The sequence below is a fragment of the Rhinolophus sinicus genome, linkage group LG13, assembly GCF_036562045.2.
Source record: "Rhinolophus sinicus isolate RSC01 linkage group LG13, ASM3656204v1, whole genome shotgun sequence".
NCBI classification, from domain to species: Eukaryota; Metazoa; Chordata; class Mammalia; order Chiroptera; family Rhinolophidae; genus Rhinolophus; species Rhinolophus sinicus.
This window is the reverse complement of record NC_133762.1, coordinates 40,152,622-40,172,040: the sequence shown is the minus strand read 5'-3', so window position 1 is coordinate 40,172,040 and position 19,419 is coordinate 40,152,622. Positions and strand designations below refer to the sequence as shown.

Below are 19,419 nucleotides of genomic sequence, written 5' to 3'. Positions count from 1 at the left end.
GCCTGTGACCTGCACTGAAGCAACAGAATGCAGTAGAAGTGACCTGTACTTGTCCCAACCCTCACCTTTAAGAAGCTCCAACAGCTTTTGTACCCTGCGGAAAGTTGAGGGCCACAAAAAAACTCTGAGGACCTTGAGACCACCATTGTGTGAGGAAGCCCAAGGGAGCCACCTGGGGAGACCATGTGGAAGAGAATAGAGAAACCCTGCTGGCAGTGAGAACCAAGTTCCCAGATACACAGCCAAGTCTGAGCTTTTCCAATCAGCTTCTAGCTGTTTCTATCACTCCAGCTAACATCATATAGAGCAGAATTGAACTGTCCTCGCGGAGACCAGCCCAAACTGAAAAACTGAACAAATAAATGATAATATTCTTTTAAGTTGCTATGTTTTGGGGGTTGTGGGGACAGAGCCCCAGAGAGCAGTTTCCAGGCTCTCAGTCTCACATAGAAAGGTGCTGGCTCAGGTAGTAAATGGCCATCAACTGTGATTGGATGGCCATCAGCTGTGGCTAGTTGGCCATCAGCTGTAACCAGTGAGCCACTGGCCACTAATATAACTGCTGTGGCTACACTAACAGAAAATGGGGGCTAGCAAGAATATGGTGGCTGAGCTAGCAAGCGGCGGAGTATGGCGGAGTGTGGAATGTGGATTCTGTGGCTCCTGCTTCCTGTGTCTCCAACCCAGCCACCAGTGAGACTATAGTGTATGACTCCCCTACCTATGGCTCCGTGGGTGTTCCTTTTTGGTCTCGCCATATCCTGCGTTCTTATGTGGGGAGCGGGACCAGAGGCCCCGCAGGCCACCCCGCGTAACTCCCTGCATGACAGGGTGGTATTATGCAGCAATAGCTAACCAAAGCACATTTATCTATATATCACCTAAAATCATGTTATGTGCCACTACCCTTTGGAAAATTCTGGAGTAAGTGATATTCTCATGTTCTGTAAGAGGTCTCCGTTCTCTCAAAGGCCCACACATCTCACAGATACAAATCTGCAGTGAATTGACAGAACTTACCACATGCCAACATGACCACAATAACGTCCGAAATGGTCACTGTTTTCTCTCTTGTCCACTTGCAGCTGGGAGCAGCCACAAGAAGAATGTTTTCAAAATGCAAATCTGATCACATCTCCTTCCTGTTTTTCACCCACTGCAGTGTCCACAAGGGGTCTTCTTAGGTTCAGCTACACACTCACTCAACAGATGGCCCTTAAGCCACACTTGGCATTGACCTACTCTGCAGGATGTAGGACAGGAACTTCAGCTTGCTAGCATGGCACTCAATGAATGCTAGAATCAGGAGCTCTTCTGGGGGGGAGGGGTGTGTCCTTGCTGTTGTCTAGCAGAGCAGGACAGCACAAGTGCAAGGTGGTGAGATCCCTATCTGGTGGGTACAGGAGCCATCCTGGCTTAAAAGCTTCATGTCCCATGGGAGCCAGTATCTTGGACCTGCTCAGTTATATGAGTCACCACGTTCACGAAGCCCAAAATATGAGTTCCCACCAGGTATTTATAATTCCTTCCAGCCCAGATGCAATTTACCAATCAAGGATTTGTTTTTAATTTTATTTTTTAGAACAATTTTAGATTTACAGAGAAACTGGGAAGAGAGTAAAGAAAGTTCCCATCTACCCCACACTCAGCTTCCTCTATTATTAACACCTTATATCAGTATGTTACATTTGTTACAATGAATAAAGCAATATTGATACATTATGAGCTAAAGTCCCTACTTTATTCAGATTTCTTTAGTGTTTACCTAATGTCCTTTTTGTGCCCCAGGATCCCACTGAGGATACCATAGTATATTTAGTCATCATGTCTCTGTAGGCTCCTTTTGACTGACAGTTTCTCAGACTTGCCTTGTTTTTGATGATCTTGATAGTTTTGAGGAGTACTGGTCACGTATTTTATAAAATGTCCCTCAACTGGGATATGTCTTATGTTTATCTCATGGCTTAGACTAGAGTTATGGGTTTAGGGAGGAAGACCACAGAGGTAAACTGCCATTCTCATCACATCATATCAAGGGTACATACTTACATGATTTGACAGTTGATGTTGACCTTGATCATCTGCCTGAAGTAATCAGGTTTGTCAAATTTCTCCCCTCTAAAGTTACTCCTACCCACAACCCTTTTATACTATAGACGCTCTGAAAATCACAATGCTCAGCCCACATTTAAAGTCTGGGCAGTTACGTTCCCTTTCCTCGAGGATGGAGTATCTACATGTTTGGATTTCTGCATGGGAGATTTATCTCCCCCCTCCCATTTTTTTCATTTATTATACTTTAAGTTACAGTCCAATATTGCTTTATTTATTTTGTTGATCAGATTTTTCCAGCTTTGGCCATTGGGAGCTCTTTCAGTTGGCTCCTATGTCTTCTGACATACCCCCATCATTGTGTGTGTGTGTGTGTGTTTGTATGTGTGTGAGTGTGTGTGTGTGTGTGTGTGTGTGTGTGTATTTAAGCACTTCCTGATTTCTTACTTTCTGGCACTGTATGATGTTCCAGTCTCATCTTGTATATTTCTTGCCCGCGTCCTAGGATCAGCCATTTTCCCCTGGTTCCTTTTATTGGAGAAAGGTATTAGAAACCAAGATCTGGGCGCGAGGTGTGCTCATAGCTGTGCAGTATCATTGCTTCTAGGATGCCTTGGCTGACAGAGAAATACTCACATATATGTGTATACTAACCTGTGTATAGACACCTACCTACAAATACTTCGATATGTAATTATCTACATCTATGTGAAGCTAAGCATGAGTTCATACCGATATCTCCAATTCTAATCTGTTACTATGTGGATCACTCTAGCCTCCTCCTTGTGGGTCATTTTTTTCATAGCAATGTTCCCTAGTAACAGAGTGGACATACGTTTATCTGTTTCCAAGGAAACAGAGCTAGACAGTTAACCAAAGCTATAATTCTCATGTAAAAGAGGAAAACATTTTTTTAACCCTTATTCTTCCTGATCAGCGGCTCCCCAAGGCTCTGAGGATGAAGAACTAACGCCTTGGCCTGCAAGGTTCTGCAGTGATGTGGCTCACAGACCGTCCTGCCTCATCTCCCCGCATGTTCCTCACTGTGTCCAGCATGGCCACTACTCTAGCTTCCTTCAACCCTCACACTAACCGTACTTCCTTCCCTCCCAGGGCCTTTGCTGGGGCCAGTCTCTCTGCTGGGCCTCTCTTCCTTGCCCTCTTTACCTGGTTGCCTCTGATCCTTCTAATCTCAGCTCAGTCCTTGCTTCCGGAGGGGAGCCACCCCCATCGCCCAGGCTAGGTCAGCACTTTGTTTCAGGTTGACATAGCATCATGCACCTTTGCTTTGTAGCACTTCCTACAGTAGCAGTGTTACATTGACTTATCTTTTTCTCCCACTAGAATACAAGCTACTTGTGGGTAGGGATGAAGTCTACCTAGTTAACCAGTATATAAGAGATGCTCTTATTCTCTGTGTTGAAGTTCTCACTGAGTTCATCCATTCCTCTCCCCAGTTCAGTGAGCATCTTTATGACCATTACTTTAAAGTCTTTATCAGGTAAATGACTGATCTCCATTTCACTGAGGTTTTGTGTTTTTGTTTTCCCTGAGGTTTTATCCTGTTCTTTCATTTGGAATATATTCCTGTGCTTCTTCATTTTGCTTGACTCTCTCTTTCTCTGTTGGTTTCTATACAGTAGATGAAACCACCACCTCTCCCAGTCTTAAAGGAGTGGCCTTGAATAGTCACCTGTCACTCAGCCCTGCCTCAGGTCTTGGTTGTCTTTCAAACCTTTGTGCTTGTCCAAGCAGCCTATTATATTTTTAACAGCTCCCAGTAGTTGAGGACGTACAAGACCTGTGCATGTCCTAAAGGTGAGGATCGCAGCATCTAGACATAGGCTGCCTGGAAGCCAGGTCCTCAGGAACCAGCTTTTAAAAGTATGCAAGTATATACATTCCTGTGGGACTGCAAGCATAAGCCCTACTGGCCACCAAAGCCAGGTAATCTGGAGGTTTCCCCTAGATGGCAGTTGTAAAAATTAGGGCTCCAGACAAGTGTATAAGCCCTTTTCTGGGTGATACTGGTGAGCTAGAGCAAGGCAAGATGGCATCCACAGCCTACATACCTTGAGAGCAGCTCCAAAGGCCACCAAACAGGTGCCAAACCTGAAATTTGACTCTCAGGCCAAAGTTTCAGGACAAGTGAAGAGGCCTCCCTCACAGAATGACTGGGGTGTGTGCCTCAGTCTACTGTCTGTGCAATGCACTCGGGGTGGCAGCTTGCCAAGAACTGTCTCTCTGATTGCCATGGTCCTGTGGGACCCAGGAATGCTAGACCCCTGGACACCAGACCCACGCAATCAAGGGGTATCCCCTGGGCAGAGTCTGCAAAAATCAGTGCGTCAGACTCATATAAAGCTCCCTTTCAGGAGATATTGGCACTCCAGAGCATGTCAGAGGGTGAGTGCAAACATAGCACCACCCACCGAGGTCTGCAGAAAGGATTACAGTCAGCCCCTAGAGGCATGTTTAATTAGAAGCCTTCCCCTCAGGCCTCAGTCATAATGATTAGGTAATAAGCCTCCTTCACAGAAAGACCAAGTTCCTGAGTCTGTTGCCTCTTGTTGTGTTCTGGGGTAGCTGTTTAAGCGATCTTTCTCCATTAGTTACAGTCCTGTGGGACTCAGAAGCATGAGCCCCTCTGGCCACCAGAGTCAGGCAATGTAGAGGTAACCTTTGGCAGTAGTTATAAAAATTGAGGTGCCAGACAAGAGTATAAGCTCCTTTCTGGGTGACACCAATTATTACAGTCCATGGGACCAGGATCATAAGCTCCTCTGTCCTTCAGAGCCAAGCAACAAGAGGTGTCCCTTAGGTAGCAGCCATAAAATTCAGGGTACCAGACACATGTAAAAGCTCCATTCTGGGAGAGACTGGCAAGATGGCATTTGCCAGTCTCCATCCCTGGAGATTCTTCCAGCAGGCTCCTAGATGTGTGTTTTAAAATAGATGCCTGTCTGTCAGGCTGATTCTTTAACATAAGCAGGTATGCCTCCTTCACTTTATATCCAGGCATGATTGGCTGCCTCTGAGCTGGGCCCTGGGGTGGGTAAGTTTGAGCATGTGAGACCTTTAAGAGCAATTCTCAAATTGCTTCAGTCTTGTGGGTCTCGGGATGCAAGGCCTATTACTTTTCAAAGTTAGATGTTTCGGGGGCACATATCGAAAGAGTATATCTTAAAAGTTGGAATGCCTGATGTGAGGTTTGAACCGTTTGCTCCTCAGGGAGAAGCTCTGGGTTTTGAGTTACCTCCCTGTTATGGGTTGCCATTTCAGGGATGGGGTTTATGGTGAGATTGTGTCCCAGTCTCTCCTAGATGAAGCAGAAGAAAGGATCCGTCAACTTGAAGACAAGGCAGTGGAATTCACCCAGTTAGAGCAGCAAAAAGATTTTTTTAAAAAGTGAAGATAGTTTAAGGGACTTATAAGACAACATCAAACAACCTGAGATTCGAATCATAGGGCTCCCAGAAGGAGAAGAGAAAGTGAAAGCACCAGAAATATTATTTGAAGAAATAATGGCTGAAAAATTCCCTAACCTGGGGAAGGAAACAAATATCCAGATCCAGGAATCCCAGGGAGTTCCAAATAAGAGGAACTCAAAGAGACCCACACCAAGATACATTATAATTGAAATGTCAAAAGTTAAAGACAAAGAGAGAATATTAAAAGCAGCAAGAGAAAAACAACTTCTTAGGTACAAGGAAACCCCCGTAAGATTATAAGCAGATATTTCAGCAGAAACTTTGTAAGCCAGAAGGGATGACACAATATATTCAAAGTGATGGAACAATAAAACTTCCAACCAAGAATACTCTATCCAGCGAAGTTATTCAGAAGTGGAGAGAGAAAAAAATTTTCAGAATAGCAAAACCTAAAGGAGTTTATCACCACTAAACCAACCTTACAAGAAATGTTAAAGGAAATTCTTTAAGCTGAAAGGAAAGAGTACTAGTTAGTAATAAGAACATATATGAAAGGTAAATATATAGTAAAGGTAGACGATTAATCACTTACAAAGCTAATATGACGATTAAGGACAAAAGTAGTAAAAATAACTGATAATACAATTATTTAAGGGATACACAAGACAAAAACATGTAAAACATGACATCAAAAATATAAAATGTGTGTGCGTGGGGGAGTAATAATGTTGAGCTTTACAATAGATCAAATTTATGTTGTCATCAACCTAAAATATACTATTATATATAAGTTGTTATATGTAAGCCTCATGGTAACCATAAAGTAAAACCTATAATAAATACACAAAAGATAAAGAGAAAGGAAAAAGGCATACCAATAAAGAAAGTCTTCCAAACAAAAAGGAAGAAAGCAAGAGAAGAAGGAACAAAGAGGAACTACAAAATAGCCAGAAAACAATTAACAAAATGACAATCAGCACATGCCTAGCAATAATTACGATAAATGTAAATTGACTACATTCTCCAATCAAAAGACACAAAGTGGATGGATGGGTAAAAAAACAAGACCCACTTATACGCTGCCTACAAGAGACTCACTTTAGATGTAAGGACACGTATAGACTGCAAGTGAAGGGATGGAAAAAGATTCCATACAAACGGAAACCAAAAGAAGCTGGAGTAGTTATACTTATATCAGACAAAATAGACTTTAAAACAAATACTGTGATAAGAGATAAAGAAGGGCATTACATAATGATAAAGAGGTCAATTCAACAAGAAGACATAACATTTATAAATATTTACATATCCAACACACAAGCACCTAAATATAAAGTAAATATTAACAGATCCAAAGGGAGAAATAGACAGCAATATAATAATAGTACTGGACTTCAATACCTCATTTATATCAATGGATAGGTAATCCAGACAGAAAATCAGTAAAGAAACATCAGCTTTAAATGGCACATTAGACTAGATGGACTTAACAGACATTTCTAGAACATTCCATCCAAAAGTAACAGAATATACATTCTTCTCAAGTGCACATGGAACATTTTCCAAGATAGGTCAATATGTTAGGCCACAAAACAAGTCTTAATAAGTTTGAGAGGGTTGAAATCATATCAAACATCTTTTCTGACCACAATAATATGAAACTAGAAATTAACTACACAAAGAAAACTGGAAAATTCACAAATATACAGCGATTAAACAAAATACTACTAAACAACCAATGGGTCAAAGAAGAAATCAAAAGAGAAATAAAAAATACCTTGAGACAAAGAAATGGAAATATAACAGACCAAAATTTATGGAATGCAGGAAAAGCAGTTCTAAGAGGGAAGTTCATAGCTATACTGCCCACCTCAATAAACAAAAAAAGTCTGAAATAAACAACCTAACTTTACACCCCAAAGAACTAGAAAAATAAGAACAAACGAAATGCAAAGTTAGTAGTAGGAAGGAAATAACAAAGACTAGAGCAGAAATAAATTAGAGATTAAAAGACAATAGAGGGGCCAGCCCGGGGGCTCAGGTGGTTAGAGCTCCATGCTCCTAAGTCCAAAGGCTGCCGGTTCAATTCCCACATGGGCCAGTGGGCTCTCAACCACAAGGTTGCCAGTTCAATTCCTCAAGTCCCGCAAGGGATGGTGGGCTGCGCCCCTTGCAACTAGCAACGGCAACTGGACCTGGAGCTGAGCCTCCACAACTAAGACTGAAAGAACAACAACTTGAAGCTGAACGGCACCCTCCACAACTAAGATTGAAAGGACAACAACTCAACTTGGAAAAAAGTCCTGGACGTACACACACTGTTCCCCAATAAAGTACTGTTCCCCAATAACGTCCTGTTCCCCTTCCCCAATAAAATCTTAAAAAAAAAAAAAAAAAAGACAATGGGAAAGATCAGTAAAACTAAGAGCTTTTCTTTGAAAAGATAAACAAAATAGAAAAACCTTCAACTAGGCTCACCAAGAAAAAAAAAAAGAGGACTCAAATACAATCAGAAATGAAAGCGGTGGTGTTACAACTGATACCACAGAAATACAAAGGATCATAAAAGCCTACTATGAACAATTATATGCCAACAAATTGGACAACCTAGAAGAAACAGATGAATTCCTAGAAATTTACAACCTACAAGACTGAGTCATGATGAAATAGAAGATCTGAACAGACTGATTACTAATAAGGAGCTTGAATCAGTAATCAATAATCTGCCAACAAACTAAAATCTAGGACAAAATGGCTTTACTGGTGAATTCTACTGAACATTCAGAGAACTAATACCAATCCTCCTCATACTCTTCCAAAAAATAGAAGAGGAGGAAACTCTTCTAAACTCATTTTATGACGCCAGCATTACCTTAATACCAAAACCAGACAAGGATGACACAAGAAAAGAAAATTACAGGCCAATATCCCTGATGAACATAGATGTAAAAATCTTCAACAAAATATTAGCAAATCAAATTCAGCAATACATTAAAAGGATCATACACCATAATCAAATGGGATTTATTCCAGGGATGCAAGGATGGTTCAACATCTACAAATCAGTCAATGTGATACACCACATTAACAAAATGAAAGATAAAAATCATTTGACCATCTCAATAGATGCAGAAAAAGCATTTGACAAAACTCAACATCCAATAATGATAAAAACGCGTACCAAAGCAGGTATAGAGAGAACGTACCTCAATATAATAAAGAGCATACAAGGTCTAACAATTAAGTTTGCAAACTCATCCTAGAAAAAGTGCTACATACCTCATTGCTCAATATCACTAAGGTCACCTTCGAAGTGCTCCCCTTGGGAAGCTATCACCGATGCCAGCGCCTAGTCCACCCTTCAGAGCAATTTTGGAACTCTTTTTCTGGATGGCCATCAGAGCTGTCGTCATATTGCCCTTGATGTCCTGAATGTCATCAAAATGTCTTCCTTTCAATATTTATTTTATCTTCAGTAAAGAAAGAAGTCACTGGGGGCCAGATCAGGTGAGTTGGGTGGGTATTCCAATACAGTTATTTGTTTCCTGGCTATAAACTCCCTCACAGACAGTGACGTGTGAGCTGGTGCATTGTCGTGATACAAGAGCCATGAATTGTTGGCAAAAAGTTCAGGTCGTCTAACTTTTTCACGCAGCCTTTTCAGCACTTCCAAATAGTAAACTTGGTTAACTGTTTGTCCAGTTGGAACAAATTTATAATGAATAATTCCTCTCATATCAAAAAAAGTTAGCAACATTGTTGCAATAAGTTCATGAACTTAATTGTCACACTTTGTAGCTCACAAGCCCACTGCTAACATTATACTCAACAGTGAAAATTTGAAAGTGATTCCTCTAAGATCAGGAACAAGACAAGTAATGCCCACTCTCACCACTTTTATTCAACATGGTATTAGAAATCCTAGCTATGGCAATTAGGAATAAAAAGAAATACAGGCATCTAAATTGGAAAGGAAGAAGTGAAACCATCACTATTTGCAGATGACAGGATATTATATATATAGGAAACCCTAAAGACTCCTTCAAAATATGGCTAGAACAAATAAATGAAGTCAGTAAAGTTGAGGATACAAAATCAATACTCAAAAATCCCTTGTGTTTCTATACACTAATAACAAACTATCAAGAGGAGAAATTAATAAAACAATTTCATTTACAATTGCACCAAAAAGAATAAAATATCTAGGAATAAATTTAACCAAGGAGGTGAAAGACCTGTATACTGAAAACTACATGAAATTAAAGAAAGAGATTGAAGAAGACACAAATAAATAGAAAGGTTTTCTGTGCTTGTGGATTGGAAGAATTAATATTGCTAAAATGTTCATACTACCCAAAACAATCTGCAGATTTAATGCAATCCCTATCAAAATTCCCCTCGAATTTTTTCACAGAACTAGAACAAAGAATTCTAAAATTTGTATGGAACCATAAATGACCCTGAGTGGAAGTATCATGCTTTCTGATTTCAAACTATATTACAAAGCTATAGTAATTAAAACAGTATGGTATTGGCATAAAACAGATCAATAGCTCAGTAGAACAGAATAGAAAGCCCAGAAATAAACCCATGCCTATATTGTCAATTAATTTACAACAAAGGAGCTAAGTATATACAATAGGAAAAGGACTATCTCTTCAATAAATGGTGTTGGGAAAGTTGGACAGCCACATGCAAAAGAATGAAACTGGACCACTATCTTACACCACACACAAAAGTTAACTCAAAATGGATTAAAGACTTAAATATAAGAACTGAGACCATAAAACTCCTAGAAAAAAAATAGGCAATAAGTTCCTTGACTTAGGCCTTGGTGATGATTTTTTTAATCTGACACCAAAAGCAAAGGAACAAATGCAAAAATAAATAAGTGGGACTACATAAAACTAAAAAGCTTCTGCACAGCAACAAGATAACAAGGCAACATACTGAATGGGAGAAAATAATTGTAAATCATATATATGATAAGGGACACCATCCAAAATATATAAAACGCTCATACAACTCAATAGCAAAAAATAAACAATGTGATTAAAAAATAGTCACATCTGAATAGACATTTTTCCAAAGAAGACATATGGATGGCCAACAGGTACATGAAAAAATACACTACATGATTCATCATCAGAGAAATGCAAATCAAAACCACTATGAGATATCAGTTCACACCTGTTAGAATGGCTATAATAAAAAAGACAACAAATAAAAGTGTTGGCAAGGATGTAGAGAAAAGGGAACCCTCATACACTGCTGGTGGAAATGTAAATTGGTGCACCCACTATGGAAAACAGTATAGAGGCTCCTCAAAAAATTAAGACTAGAACTACCATATGATCCAGCAATTTCATTTCTGAATATTTATCCAAAGAAAACAAAAACACTAACTGGAAAAGATATATGCACCGTCATGTTCATTGCAGCGTTATTTACAATAGCCAAGAAATGGAAACAACCTGTGTCCACTGATGGATGAATGGATAAAGAAATTGTGGCCTATAGCTATATCTATATATCTACATACACACACACACACACACACACACACACACACACACACAGAAGAATATTATTCAGCCATAAAAAGAATGAAATCTTGCCATTTGTGACAACATGGATGGACATTGAAGGTATTATGCTAAGTGAAACAAATCAGACAGAGAAAGACAAATATCATATGATCTCTCTTATATGTGGAATCTATAAATCTATGAATGAATGAATGAATACCAAGCTCGTAGACACAGAGAACAGACTGGTGGATGCCAGAGATGAGGGCTGGAGATACCAGGAAGAAGAGTATCCCAGGCAGAAGGAACAGCAAAGGCAAAGTCTCTGAGCCAATACTGTGCATGACTGAGGGAGGGAACCAGGAGTGCTCTATAGGGAGTATCTCATTTAATCCCCATAACCCTTACTAAGTCCATTTCACAGATGAGGAAACTGAGCTCTGAGAGGGGAGCCTTTTGCACAAGGCCACACAGCTGTGAGAGGCAGAGCTGGGATTCCCTCAGGAGTCTGGTTACATAGCTAGATTCTCTTCCAAGTCCCCCAAAACAGGCCAGGCAAGCCTCTGGAAGGCAGGTAGAGACCGAAGCCTTCTCAACCCTGGAGGTCCTGCCCAGAATTCCACCTCCTCGCAGGCCCAAGCATCTGGCTTCCAGGTGGCCTCTGCTCTCATGGTTGTTGAGAACTGCACAGGCATTTGCAGTAGGACAGATCAGGCTCTCGCACGAGGTGGCTTGAGAAGGCAGGACAGGACTCATTATCTGCCTGTCCTTCCAGATGGCCGACCACTGCCAACCTTCTCAAAGCCCCGGTAGCCTGTATTTTCATGATCCCATTGGCAGAGGTGAACACTGAGGTTCACAGAAGTGAGAAGACTTACCTGAAGCCACGCTGGTGGCAATGGGGTCATCCTAGAAACCCATGCTCTTCAGACCAAACTTTTCTTTGGACTTGGCCTGGGCCCCAAAAGAGGGAGTGTCTCTTTAACTCATGTGCTCTGGGCACCTCATTTGATTCACCTTAATCTGGGACCTGTAAAGGAAAGAAACAGTGAAAGTCACCCCTATTCACCGCCTGTTCACCCCACCCATCACGCCGGGCTCCGGGGTCCAAGAGAACACCTCTCTTGGGCTGTGCACCCCACTGTCCACAGAGAAAGAAGAGCAGGTAAAAAGGTAGTGTGGCGGGAGGGGCGGGGGGACGAAGGGGTGTTCGTCAAAGGCTTCCTTTCAGCCTTCAGGCGGCGCCCTTGAGCCACGGAGACGCACGCATCTGTGAAGACTGTTCGGACTTAAGGACCCGGGTCCTACCTGGGGCCCGTGTGTGTGCGGGGGTGGGGTGGGGTGCAGAGGAGAGGGCTGGGGAGGGAAGGAAGATTTTGAGTTTGGCGCAGTCAGGACTCCCAGCGGTGGGGAGAGACAGGAGGCGGGGGAGGGGTCCTCTTCAACACCCACCTCCACGCCCCGCCCCTGCGCCGGGGGACCGCGCGCTCGAAGCTTCAGTTCACTAAGCCCGCTGATGAGCCCTAAGGGGAAGGGGAGAAGGGTGTCCCTCCACCCTTACCCCAGTCAGACACCCGCCGCCCAGTCCCTCCCGGTGCTAACTCTCCGGGCGCCCTCGCCGGCCGCGGGCGGAGCTCGATCCGCTGCGCTCCGCGATCCCGGGCTCCCGCCCCTTCCCTTGTCCCCCCTCCCCGGAGACCCCAGCTGCCGTGGCCACCGGCGTGCAGCCCCGCGCGGCGCAAGCAGGTACGTGCGCCTTGGCGGTGGCTCCCCGCGGGGCTGGGAAGGGGGCGGGAGCCGGGGAGGGCGAAAAGGTGGCGGCCGGGCCCGCGCCCTCCCGGGCTGCGCCGCAGCGGAGACACCCGCGGGCGGGCGCCGGCTGCAGGGAGGCGGGCGGGTGCCCTCGCTCTCGCCCGCCGGCCGCCCGGCGCCTCGCCTCCCGCGTGGGGAGGCCCGGCACAGGTACGCTCGCGGAGCTGGGACTGCGGGGACGGCCGGAGGCTGAGGCCCGAGGCGGGGAGGGGTGGCCACAGAGAACTAGCCTGACCTCGCGGCCCGACCGAAGGACATACGGCGAGGGGACTCGGGCGCACGCGGGTCCTCGCAGAGCCTGGCCTCGCTGGGCCGCCTCGCCACCCGGCTACCGGTGCCGCCCGGCTCGGCCTGGCCTGGCCCGGCCGCGTTTATGGTCAAGGGCAAGAGCAGGGGGTGTGAGCTGCAGGCAGGCGGGCGCGCGGGTGCGGCGGGCAGCCCAGCGCCAGCGCTTGCGAGGAACTTTGGGTATAACAGCGTGGACCTGCGTGTGCGTATGTGCGCGCCCTGAGGCTTTGTGTACAACTCGCGCGTGTGTGTGTCGGTTGGGTTTTGTGAAGCTTCACCCACAGCCGCTGTGCGTCTGCTTCTCCGCGTGTTAGTGTGCGCGTGTAGGGTGTTGGGCCCGGGTGGGTCTTGTAGCTTAGATCTTAGCAGTCCTAGGGTGTGTGTGTGTGTGTGTGTGTATGTGTATGTATGTAACCAGCTCTATCCCTTTCTGGGTGTGGGTACCAGTGGGGTCCGCGGATCTGTGGGTCCCACCGCGTGGCTTCCCATGACTGTGGGTCCTAGGTGTGGAAACGGCCCCTAGGGGTGTCAGTGTAGAACTGGGGTGTGCCTTTCCGGTCCTGTTGGACCGCAGATGGGATTGGAGTGTAACTGGTACAATTGCTGGCTGTGAGCCGTGGACCCCAGCATCTTTGTCAGTTTGTTTCTGCTTATGTTTTGGGTAACTGACTGGGCGTGCCTTGTGTGACTGTGGGTATCTCTGAACCTGTGTGTGAGAGAAATGCTGAGACGAGGCTCGTTTTTCTCCACCCTCTTCCTAACTCTGGCATCCTAAAGAAAAAGTTTTGGGTTCCTGCTGATGAAAAAGAGCTCTGCTCCCAGAATTTGGGTGTCCTGGGTTTTCTCTGGGATACAGAGGCATCAATGTGCCAGGCTGGGAAGGTGGTTCCTGGGCCATTCCAGGGGTTGAGTTCTCTGAAGGGTGCTGAAGACCCTGGGGTGGGATGGAGGGTGACATCTGGACACCTACTGGGCAGGAGCAGTCACTGCCAATCCCTGTTTGTGGCTGGGCACTCAGGAAAAGGCTTTGGTGTTAACAGTAAAAAAGCCAAACGGCTTACCTCTCCTCTTGATGTACTGGGAATGGGAGCAGTCTGGGCAGGGCCTGGCCTTGAACAGGCCTCCGAGACCCGTGTGTGGGAGGGATTGTCTGCCTGAGCAGGTTGCCAAGCCATTCCTGGGGAGTGGCTGTGTTCTAAGCACTGTGCAGGGGGCTGGGGACCCAGACGGAATTTAGACATATCCCTGCCCTCAAGCTACTCATCCTGGCTGTTAAACAGTGGGATAAACTAAAGAGTCTAGAATGACAGCTGGGAGGGTGGAATGATGCCACTGGCACAAGAGTTTGTGGGTTTGCAGGTTTGTAGCAGGTCTTAGGGATCTGAGTTGCACTCCAGCCCCCCACAAGCATGCCATGGGCTCTTAGCCACCTTTTGCAAATGGAGATAGTAATTCTTGCTTGTGGGGCTGGTGAGGGTTATACGAGATAATCCCAAGGGAAGTGCCCGCTATAAGGGCCCAACAGGGAGTGTGGGTGCTCAGTAAACATTTATTAAATTGAAACTCAGGAGAGAGGGATGTGGTGATAGAAATGGATTGTAAGTGGAAACAGGCTTTGTACGCAGATGAAAGGCTCTGTGTGTGTTAAGAGGTGTTCAATGCAAGTCCATGTTGGAAATAAGATCAGAAAGATCAAAAAACGTGCCTTCCTGTACTGAGGCTCTTTGAGCTTCATTCATTTCCTTCATTTCCACTTCATTCATTTTCTCTCTCTCTCTCTCTCTCTCTCTCTCTCTCTCTCTCTCTCTCTCTCTCACACACACACACACACACAGAACCACAGTGCACTAGAGAATAAACTCAGGCATGGAGTACAAAGAAACATATAGAATCATGGGTGTGTGTGTGTGTGTGTGTACACACTACAGCACATGAGTCACTCTGCATCTGGGGGTCTCTGTACAGTGTGGGGACTTTGGTCTGTGTGCCTGGGGCCCTGGATGTATGTACCCCCAGGACATCGGTGTGTACGGGCAACAGAGGAGTTCTGCTGTGGGATCAGGAAGTCTACTTGCCAGGTGGGGACGGAGGCTGCCGGGGGACCTGTGGGTAGAGCCCTGGGGCTGCCGAAGGGAGTACTCCATCATCAACTCCAGCTGTGTTGTTGGGAGGGAATGGGGGCCTAGGTGGCCAGATTCTTCCATTTCGTAAAAGAAGCCAGGAATCTGAAGTTTAAAATGTAAAATTTTTTGCTTTTTATACCGGGGTGCCAAAACAAATGTATACAAGTGGACACTTTGGTCAACGTTGCTCAAGCAGTAGTTCACTGTAATCAGAAGTGTCTGGATGCTGATGGTAACGACTTTGAGCACCTCTTGTAATTGCAGAAGTCAAACATGACTTGTATTCATCTTTTGTTATTGGTATATATTATTACAATTTTAATAGTTTTTTCCTTTCTTAAAATGTGTATACATTTTTTTTGGCACCCTCTGTATATTGGCAAATACTTCACCAAAAACAAATGAACAGACCATAAACAAACAAAAAAAAGCAAAACTTCTGTGAGCCAAATGTAGCCCATGGGCTGTAATGTGTTGTCTTTTGGCAGGAAGGCTGTCTGTCTGTGCAGGGGTGTGTTCAGGTATTGGGTGGGATATTTCCGCTTTGAGCAGAGAGTGCCCCTTCTCCCCTCCTCTTTCAGCTCCCCTTCTGTCGTCCTCATCCAGGTCTCCCCGCCCCACCCTCTACTTACATAAAGGCATTTGGCTTTGACTTTAGTCATGGCTCTCAAATATGCTTCCTGGCAGCCCCCATCCATGCCTACCCTGACCACATCAGATTCCTCCCTGGACCCCTAGCCTCTACTCTTTTTCTTCTCATTTGTTCTCCACTCAGCAGCCAGAGAGAGCTTTCTGAAACTTAGGCAGATGTCAGCATTCCCTGCCCCAACACCTTGCCTCGCAGTTCCTTGGCCTGGCTTTAAGTGTCCTTTGAGCGTGGGTCCCAGCTGACCTCTTAGGCACCCATTCCCCCATCCAGAATACCCACATCCACTTTCATTGCTGGGGGATTTTTCCACCCATCCTCTGAGGTCTGGCTCAAATGCCACCAACTCCCAGAGGCTTCCCTGACTTTCTCCTTTTTGTTCCCAGACCACCTCCATCATCTCAACCCCCCACCCCCACCCCGTCCCCCCGCTCCCGTCATCCTTACTTCATCACAACAGTGTCCACTAATTGAACTGGCTGGGGCCTTATGTGCATTATTGTATGAAGTCCTCACATTAACCCTACGAGGGAGGCATTTTATTTATTCCCATTTAACAAATGAGAAGTCATATCACTTGCCCAAGCTCAAGGGGTGTAGCTGGGATTTGAACCTGTGAGCCACTGTATCTAAATTCCCTTCCTCATCATAATAGCTCATCACTGATACTGAGCACTTATTGTTATGAGTGCTTTATATGGATTATCTCAATCCCTATATCAGGGAGTGGCAGTAGTATTGCCATTTAATAGATGGGAAAACTGAGGCCCAGAGAGGATAAGTGAATTGCCCAAAGATGGCCAGTGGTGAAACAGGATCCTAGCACAGAGTGGATCTCACTGCTGTTTTTGTGCTTTTCCCAACCTCCCTCTCTGGCAGGCACCCCAGGTGGGAACTGCACCTGACTCACCTACACGTGGCTCGGGGCCCAATGTGATATCCAGCACCAGCAGCTCTTGGTAGAGATTTGCTCAACTCGACTGACTTTCTGTTTTCCTTTCCAGCTGCCAAGGGGCCAAGGGATGAGCAGGGGCCCTTCTTCTCAATGGCATCTCCCCCTGGTCTGGAACTGAAGACACTGAGCAATGGTCCCCAGACCCCAAGGAGACCAGCTCCTCTGGGCCTGGTGGCCCCATCCAGCGACGGTGTGGAGAATGCCTGCTTCTCCTCAGAGGAGCATGAGACCCGTTTCCAGAACCCTGGGGATGCCAGACTGGGCAGCTCCCCCACCCCCCCTGGGGGTGTCCCCTCATGGCCCCAATCCCAGAGGGATGATCTGTCCCTGCATTCAGAAGAGGGGCCAGGCCTGGAGCCTGTGAGCCGCCCGGTGGATTATGGCTTCGTTTCTGCTCTGGTTTTCCTGGTGAGTGGGATCCTCCTGGTAGTGACGGCGTACGCCATCCCCCGCGAGGCCCGCGTCAACCCAGACTCAGTGACAGCGCGGGAGATGGAACGACTGGAGATGTACTATGCCCGCCTGGGCTCCCACTTGGACAAGTGCATTATCGCGGGCCTGGGGCTGCTCACAGTGGGCGGCATGCTCTTGTCTGTGCTGCTCATGGTCTCCCTGTGCAAGGGCGAGCTCTACCGCCGGCCGACCTTCGTCCCTGGCAGGGGCTCCAGGAAAACGTACGGCTCCATTAACCTGCGCATGAGACAGCTCAATGGGGACTGCGGCCAGGGCCTGGTGGAGAATGAAGTTGTCCAGGTCTCAGAGACCAGCCACACCCTCCAGGGGTCTTAAGGAGGGGCCTGCCTGATCTGGCTGCTGCAGCTCCAGGGCCACAAGCCCCCAAGGCCTGGGATTTCAGGCTGAGCTCCACACAGGGCCCTGGGAAAGAAGTCTTGGGGGCTGGACGTGGAGCTGGGAGCCTGGCTCAGGCTCCACTGGAGAGAGCAGCCCCCTGATCTGTTTTGTAGCTTCAGGTTTTGCATAAGGTTTTGTTTGGAGGATGGCTTCTGCTGCTAAAAATACAAATGTTTGGAAACTGCTGCCTTTGGAAGATGAGGTTTCTTGGCACTTCTGAGGACTGAGAGCAGTTTGAAAGGCTGCCCATTCTGTTCCTGGTGCCTTTGGGAATTCCGGCATCTCTGTTGTTCTCAGCAGCCAAGGACGGGTGTTGGGCAACTTTGGAGGGACCCCTGTCAGCCCTGACCATCTAAGGTTGGAGATAACACCGGGGTGACCCTCCCCTCCTGACCTCAGTCCCCCTGACTGTAAAGTGAGGGTTGGACTGGACTACCCCTTGGGCCCCTGCAGGTCTGCCCTAGGAATGGGCACCCGGTATGTGCCTCTGGGCAGTCCTTCAAGGGAGTGGGGTGTCACAGCAGGTGCTAACCATTCTCCACTCCATTTTCTGGCTCAGCCTTGGCCACCACTGTCAGACAGCCAGCAGCTCACATGGTCCTGCCAGAGTCCCTTAAGTCCCCTGGTGAGGCCCGGTTAAATCCAAAGTTTGCTACCACCTGGCTTTGGTCTTTGGGCATCTGCAGTGACTAGATTTTAGCACACATTTCCCAAAGTCAAGTGCACAGTTTCAGCAACTCCCTGAAGAAGAGGGGTCTTTTATATAAGGATAAGGGCTTTGTTGTGTCTTTATGGACATGATGTGGGCCTGCGTCATTTCCCCTCCTCAATAGTATGTCTCTTGGGTCTGACTTTATTCTGAGAGCAGAAAAAAAAATTTTTTTTTTAATGCTGAATTTGCAACCTCCCCCGTCCCCCCTTCTTAGCAGTAAAGTGCAGTCCCAAAATATTTGGGGAGAAATCAGGCACATTCTGGTGGCTTGGAAACTCCAGCCACAGTGATCACAGTTTGTTCTGTTTCTTTTGTGGAGTGTTTCCAGGCTCCATCCAGGCTTTTTAAACTACTGACGAGGAAAGGAAGTGGGTCCTAGGGGGCAAGGAGATAAAGGTGTCTGAGGACTGGGGGAGGCATTGTGCGGTCTGAATGGCCCTAGAGGGCTTCGAGAGTACATGCCTTCTAGGCCACTGATGTGAAGACTCTACAAGGGCCATTTCAGTGAGCCCCTGACCCCATTCAGATCTCACTTACTCCACTTCAGCTGCCCATATGGGCCAGGGATCCTGACTGTCTCCTGGGGGTGGGAAAGGGGGGTGGGCATGGGGTCTGTAGACTAGAGCAGCTCTGATTAGTTGTAACCTGAGCCTTCAGGCTGATGAGTGGAACATCTGGGCAGTATAACATCACAGCTTATGACAGATCAAATATCTGCTCCCGCTGGCAGGTTTTGCCAGGAGCAGAAGGCTGGAGGGGACAAGGGCTGTTCAGCGTGGCCTGCCAGGTGCTGTTCCTAGTGTTGAAGGGGTGTGGTTTGAAAAGAACAAAGCCTCAATATGGTGAAAGCCTCCTAAGTCAGAGCTTCCACTGATGTGTCCATTTTTCCCAGACTCCACGCAAAGGGGTGAATGCAGAAAGTGGCATGAGCCTTTCTGGGTAAACTACAGTAGAAATGAACATCCCAAAGGATGAGCTAAGACCTTTCAATCCGTAATGATAATAAAAATATCAGGGCAG

At 46.2% G+C, this 19,419-nt stretch overlaps 2 protein-coding genes across 13 annotated transcripts in view; one reads left to right on the top strand and one right to left on the bottom strand.

Annotated features, from left to right (window-relative positions):
* LG13H20orf202 (linkage group 13 C20orf202 homolog) overlaps positions 1-13,383 on the bottom strand; it is a 23,508-nt gene extending 10,125 nt beyond the window's left edge. For 6 of the 11 annotated variants that reach the window (XR_012491152.1, XR_012491147.1, XR_012491146.1 and 3 more), the window contains exons 1-2: positions 13,059-13,383; positions 11,890-12,041 (exon numbers count right to left, since the gene is read on the bottom strand). The gene's annotated coding sequence lies outside the window, so the exon portion shown is untranslated. The remainder of the gene's footprint in view (positions 1-11,889; positions 12,042-13,058) is intronic. The other 5 variants (XM_019755179.2, XM_074317500.1, XR_012491150.1 and 2 more) reach the window with 4 other exon arrangements.
* TMEM74B (transmembrane protein 74B) lies at positions 12,625-19,419 on the top strand. 2 transcript variants are annotated; one of them, XM_019755211.2, is made up of 2 exons: positions 12,625-12,757; positions 16,885-19,419. In XM_019755211.2, the coding sequence occupies exon 2, from the start codon at positions 16,926-16,928 to the stop codon at positions 17,622-17,624; it is 699 nt and encodes a 232-aa protein (XP_019610770.2). In that variant the 5' UTR covers positions 12,625-12,757; positions 16,885-16,925; the 3' UTR covers positions 17,625-19,419. The 2 variants fall into 2 exon arrangements, with proteins under 2 accessions (XP_019610770.2, XP_019610769.2); XM_019755210.2 differs by lacking the exon at positions 12,625-12,757 and adding an exon at positions 12,804-12,973.